This window comes from Octopus bimaculoides, chromosome 21 (assembly GCF_001194135.2).
Source record: "Octopus bimaculoides isolate UCB-OBI-ISO-001 chromosome 21, ASM119413v2, whole genome shotgun sequence".
NCBI lineage: Eukaryota > Metazoa > Mollusca > Cephalopoda > Octopoda > Octopodidae > Octopus > Octopus bimaculoides.
This window is the reverse complement of record NC_069001.1, coordinates 3,080,403-3,086,860: the sequence shown is the minus strand read 5'-3', so window position 1 is coordinate 3,086,860 and position 6,458 is coordinate 3,080,403. Positions and strand designations below refer to the sequence as shown.

Here is a 6,458-nt window from a genome sequence, read left to right as displayed (position 1 = left end):
TATATATATATATATATATATATATATATATATATTAAACTATCTTTAATTTTGTTGATACAGTAATTTTATGTTAACACTTAAATCCATCAAAGAAACTGGCAAAATGCTGACCGACATTTTGTCCATCCTTGTGTTCTGAATTCAGATTTTGCACTGAGGATGGCTTTGCTTTTCACCCTATTTGGGTCAACAAAGTCAGTACCAGTTTGATGTTGGGGGCGATGGAACTGACTTACCTTGACCCCTATATTGCTGGCCTAGTGCCAAAATTGGAAACCAATTAATTGGTTAATTATAAGGCAGCAAACTAACAGAGTTGTTAGTATGCCGGACAAAATGCTTAACAGCATTTCATAATCTTTACGTTTTGGGTTCAAATTTCGCTACCCCTCCCACCAAAATTACTGGCCTTATACCAAAATTTGAAACCAATTTATGTTAATTATATGTTAATTCTTTTGCAGCATCTTGAACAATACACCAATGCACCCAAAGGGTCTTTGCCACCTCACATCTTCGGTCTGGCTGACCAAGCTTTCCATAGTATGTTGCATCTGCAAATCAATCAGGTGAGGAATTCAGTGCACTCATTTTCTTCTCTCTCTGTCTGTCTGTCTGTCTCCTTCCTCCCTTCTATCTCTTAGAAAAACATTAATTGCTCTCTGGCTAATTATTAATAAATTATCTGTTGTCACCACTGAAAATTAATCACCCAGCCTATTATCACTAATATCACCACTGCCACCATCACCACTGCTACAACCACCACCACCACCACCACCACCACCAAACAACAACATCACTCCTTTCCACTTCACCACTATCCCGGCCCCTGTCACCTCCACCACCCTTTTCATCTACTACCAACTCTATCACCGTCACCATTAATACCATCACTACTACCACCTTCACTGCACCTTCATCACCACCACTACCACCACAGCAGTTCAGTCACTAACACCACTCATCAACATGTTTCACATAACTCCTGTTCTTTTGTCATTCGTTAGTTAATCCTTAACTATGCACTCTTCTGGTACTTCATTCTAAATCATAAGTATATTGAATTCTAATAAATGGTTATTATTATTGCTATACCTAAGAGAAATCATGATATATATATGCATGAATACGTGTCTCTGTATATTTCAGTGTATTGTTATCAGTGGAGAATCTGGCGCTGGTAAGACTGAGAGTGCTAACTATCTGTTACAGCAGCTCACTAACCTTGGGCAGGTGAGTTGACCTACTCTTCTTCTTGCTATTGTTGTTGTGTGAGTAAGTCTTGTTTTGTAAGCAACTGTTGTTGTGTGATATACTGTTTTTGTGTAGGCAACTGTTGTGTGGGCAGCTGATGTTATGTGGGCAATTATTGTTGTATGGACAGCTATTGGTGTGTGAGCAGTTGTTGCTGTTTGGGTAGCTATTGTTGTGTGGGCAACTGTTGTTGTGTGGGCAACTGTTGTTGTGTGGGAAACTGTTGTTGTGTGGGAAACTGTTGTGTGGGCAAGTTTTGTTGTTGGGAGGCTATTATTGTGTGAGAAAATACAAATGAAATAACAAAAAAAGCAAAAGTAAAAGTGACATTCACAGTTAGCATTATTTCTTTGACTCTAACGGAAAAATGGAAACAGTAAAAGTTATAATGTTTCAAACATAGTCCTTCTTTGTATACCAGGGGAAAGTCCAGGAAGAGCAGAAAGGAGATAAAGTAGAAAAGAGCGAGGAAAAAGTACATGTGGGCTAAGTTCATATGTCTGACCTCCATGTGTGTGTGTGTGTGTGTGTGTGTGTGTGTGCATGTATGTGTATGTATATAAATTTCGATTCTTTATGCAGCCGTTAGCATTGTCTGAGAAAAAGATAATGCCATTGTTTTATTTTTACCAGTGAACAAATGTTACATAGTTCAGCAAACATATGAGAGTTGGAGGAATGGAAAAAAAAAAAGAAAAAGAATGCTATTATTAAAAGACAATTGAGATTTAGCAAGAATAAGAGTCACCGATCAGGCCATTGAAAACCTGCCTCAATGAGTTTAGTCATGGGGAAACAGACACAAAAATGGTTATGCTGATGATGATGATGATGGCAATGATCGTGATGAAGATGATGGTGATGCTGACGATGATGATGATGGTAATGGTAGTGATGATGATGATGATGATGGTTATGGCTGATGATAATGAAGGTGGGGATGAATGTGATGAGGATAATGATGAAAGACATTGGAAAAAGATCTTACACCACCACCACCACCACATATTTAGCTGTAAGCTTTATCAGATGGATTTCTTGTAATACCAATGTTTCATATCACCATTCTCCTCTTCTCTTCTCTCCTCTTCAGGCTCCTGACAAGTCTTTACAACAAAGACTTCTTCAAGCGAATCCGTTGATGGAGGCTTTTGGTAACTCACAGACTGTTATTAATGATAATTCCAGTCGCTTCGGCAAATATCTTGATATGATTTTCAACAATATCGGCAGTGTAAATGGCGGTAAGTACAAATTCTACTTACAAGCAGTTAAGGGTATGCATGTCTGTGGAGCACTCAGCCACTTGCATGTTAATTTCACAAGCAGGCTGTTCTGTTGATCAGTTCAACTGGAAGCTTTGTCATCGTAACTGAGTATCAGTATATATGTGTGTTTGTGTGTGCATCCATTTTCATGTGTGTGTGCATATGTACCCATGTGTGTCTGTATGCATGTGTGCATGTATTTTCATTATTATTATTATATCATCACCTTTAAAAATTAAACGCTTTTACAATAACTGTAGTTTTTAATAAAACTTGTAATCCAGATTGTGAGATTTTCATTACAAGAACCTGTGCCGAACACAATATCATTCCTTCTCTTCTTTTCCAAAACTGAGATATTAAATTCTCTGTAAGAAAGAAATCAGATTATTGTAATCCAGTCATATCTCTATTTGTATTACAGCAAGGATTACTGAATATCTCTTGGAAAAATCCAGAATTATACAACAAGCGCCGTAAGTAATTCAACTGTTTTATATTTCATTGTTTAACCCCAGGTTGTCCCTGACTGAGCACATCGATGGTTAAATGAATTTCAGTTGTGACCATCCTGTCACACTATTAATGAGGATGATGCCTGGTTGTAAAACAATGCCTTGAAAATGTTCAGTAAAAGAAACTGATTGAATGAGTTACCAGGCTTAAAAAAAAAAAATGCAAAAACATAAATACAGAGGTCAGTTTGTTTGGCTGAACCTTTCACAGTCCAATAAATGAAAGAAGTAAAAGATGAAAGATAAAACTCTCTGTTGTATGTTATTTAATATGTCCATGTTTCTACCTATTCATCTGTCCATCACCAACAGTTTCTGTTTCATCTCTTTTCCAGTGGAGAGCAGAGTTTTCATATATTTTACTACATCTTGGCTGGTCTTGGGAATCTTCCAGATGATAAGTATTTCTTGAAATCCTCCAAAACATTTAGGTACGAATATTTCTCTTGTTTTCTTTTCTTTTTCTTCTTGTTGTTCATGTTGTTTAACCGTCAGAGCCCACATGCATGGAACTAAGTGTACTCAGTTCCATGAGACATGAGAACTAAGTTAACTCATTTTTGATAGTGGGGTACATCCATCCACCCATCTTCTCTGCCATCTATTACTGAAAGGGTCATAGGGCCACATCCTTATTAGTGTCTTAGCAGGAGCACCTACTGAACTCCCAAGCCATCCCTACTATTTGTACCTGTGGCAGCGTTTACCTGGGTTGAGCCGGTTCCAACCAACGAGTTCACCACGCCCCTCATAAATGCTGTGTCATTCGCTGTTACAGTGTGGAGTTCATGTTTGGGGTTTCGGTGGGAATACACGTTCACATGTCGACCCTAGTCACATGGTACACGTTTTGGGATAGTGTTATCCATAACAGCTCATCTTGCCATCATTTGTCGACTATCACAGAAGATTCACTGACCAAATCCCTACTGATTATTGGAGCAGACATGGCCTGGGTTTGAAACATGTTTCAGAGACCTGCCTTAGCAAAAGCGAAGGTGTGCCCTCACTCTCAGTAGTCTTTTAGCATGTCAGACCCAAACCCAGGAGCAGACCATGAATGAGATATTTGAATAATATCCATAATTTCAGTTGGTCACACTTGGGAGAACTGCTGGACATTCTAATGACGGTTACTTATGACATGACTGAGGTGCCTGAGGACTCAACCCCAGTGACCCCTCTCAGGCATACTTTGATGATAGTGGGGTACTTTCTGAAATTATTCACATTTCATATAACATAGAAAACATATTTTATTTTATTTTAACAAATTGGTTTCAAATTTTGGCACAAGGCCAGCAATTTCTGGGGAAGGGGTAAGTTGATTACATCAACCCCAGTGTTCAACTGGTACTTATTTTATCGACCCTGAAAGAATGAAAGGCAAAGTCAACTTAGGCAGAATTTGAACTCAAAATGTAAAGACAGACAAACTGTTCCTAAGCATTTTGTCTGACATGCTAATCATTCTGCCAGCTCACCAGATTAACTCAGTATCTGCATGTTAATTTGCAAAAATTTAATCAGTGCAGTGATTAAATCACAGATCACCTCTAATCAATAATGATTTTATGATCTTTCTTTTTTATCAAAAGACCAATCTGATTTTTCTAAAGATTCTAAAAACCGTTAATGCTTCTATGATTGCAGATATATCAGCCAATACCAGCCAAACCCATCAATTTTAGCTTTCAATTCCCAAAAGTTCCAGACTATAAAGCAATGTTTCGATATCATCGGATTCACTCCTGAGGTGCGTACAGCAAGTCATGTGACCGATATGTACACGTTTGTGTTTGTGTCGTGGGGTAGAGGTGATTGCTGTGTTTTTGCATGAGTGAATGTGTGTGTGTGTGTGTGTGTGTGTGTGTGTGTGTGTGTGGTTGAGTTATGTGCCTGTATTGTAGTGGCTGAACAAATAAGTGGTTTATGGTGTGTAGTTGTGTGGCATGGGACTCTATCATGGTGTGCTGAAAAAAGGAGACAAATCCAGGGCAGTAGAGTGCCTGAACCCTTAAAGTGCTTGATGAGGTCCTTTATCATATCTGCTCTGGCTCCTTTCTAATGGCAGTGCCTATGATGACACCGGTACCAAACCATATTGGTCCTTGCCTTTCTTTTGGAAACACATCGGTGGCCAGAGAAGAGACATGCATAGACAACTGTTTGTCTTCCAAAAAAAAACCCTGCCCTTTTGAGAGGAACTTTCATAGTGCAGAAACCCATTAGCAGTCATGAATGAAGGAAGGTTTCAGGGATTTGATGTAATATTATACGTTATATAATATGGTATTTTTTATGGTGTGATGTAATGCCTAGTGTGATGTAATGTTTGATATCTAGTGCAAATAAGATCTGAAGAAGGAATTCTAATTCCGAAATATCATTGGACTATAGTTTACCAAGTTACAACAGGTATATAGTTCATTTTTTGTTCTATAGTGCATTGTTATACCTTACTAAACTTTTTATTTTTTACTTTTTATTCTTTACAAACAATACACAATGCTTCAAGCGAACTACAATACTCTCCAATATAATATCTGGTGTGATGTAATGCAGGATACACTGTGCAATTTGGTATTTTGTGAATACAATGTGATATCTGGTGTGGTGTAATACCCAATACAGTGTTATATCTGGTATGGTGTAAATCAGGATACAATGTGATGTGTGGAGTGTGAATACAATGTGATGCCTAGTATGGTATAATACAGGATACCTTGTGATAACTGGTGTGGTGTAAATACAATGTGATGTTTGGTGTTGTGTAGTACAGGGTTATAATATAGGATACAGTGTGATAACTGGTATGGTGTGATGTGAATACAATGTTGTAGTTGGCGTGGTTTAAAGGACACAAGATGATATCTGATACAAAGTGATATCAGGCATGATGTGGCATGGTATGAAAATAGTGCAGTGTTTGGAGTGGCATAATACAGGATATAATATGATGTGATATGTAATATTATGTAATGTGCATTCTCCATATATAAACTGCTAATTTTCTGGTTTTCTATCTTCTACAGGAGGTCGATGAACTTTTCTGCGTTCTGTCAAGTATTTTACACATCGGTAATATAGACTTTACAGCACAGGAGACCCGACATGGCAGTGACTCATGTACCGTTATAGATAATACGATCATAAACAATGGTATGTTTCTGTTCTTGTTGTTGTAATTGTTCTTCTTCGTCTCTCGACTTGCCTTATTTACTACAAGGCGTTGCTGTCTTCTTTGAGCTGGGAAATGAATGGAATGCCGGGTGTGTGTCTTGGTGTGGCTACCCCCTCCTAACAAAATGGGGAATAGGCCTGGGTATATATTAAAGGAACTTATTGTTTATATGTGTTTTGCTCCATTTATTATTATTCTTCATATATATATATATATATATATATATATATA

The 6,458-nt window shown here is 37.8% G+C and overlaps 1 protein-coding gene across 1 annotated transcript in view; it reads left to right on the top strand.

The window, feature by feature from the left end:
• LOC106873084 (myosin-IIIa) overlaps positions 1-6,458 on the top strand; it is an 88,205-nt gene that overhangs the window by 53,223 nt on the left and 28,524 nt on the right. Inside the window, exons 12-18 of the mRNA XM_052975288.1 lie at positions 468-572; positions 1,156-1,239; positions 2,354-2,504; positions 2,953-3,004; positions 3,379-3,474; positions 4,697-4,799; positions 6,079-6,205. Of these exons, the coding sequence (XP_052831248.1) occupies positions 468-572; positions 1,156-1,239; positions 2,354-2,504; positions 2,953-3,004; positions 3,379-3,474; positions 4,697-4,799; positions 6,079-6,205 (718 nt within the window). The remainder of the gene's footprint in view (positions 1-467; positions 573-1,155; positions 1,240-2,353; positions 2,505-2,952; positions 3,005-3,378; positions 3,475-4,696; positions 4,800-6,078; positions 6,206-6,458) is intronic.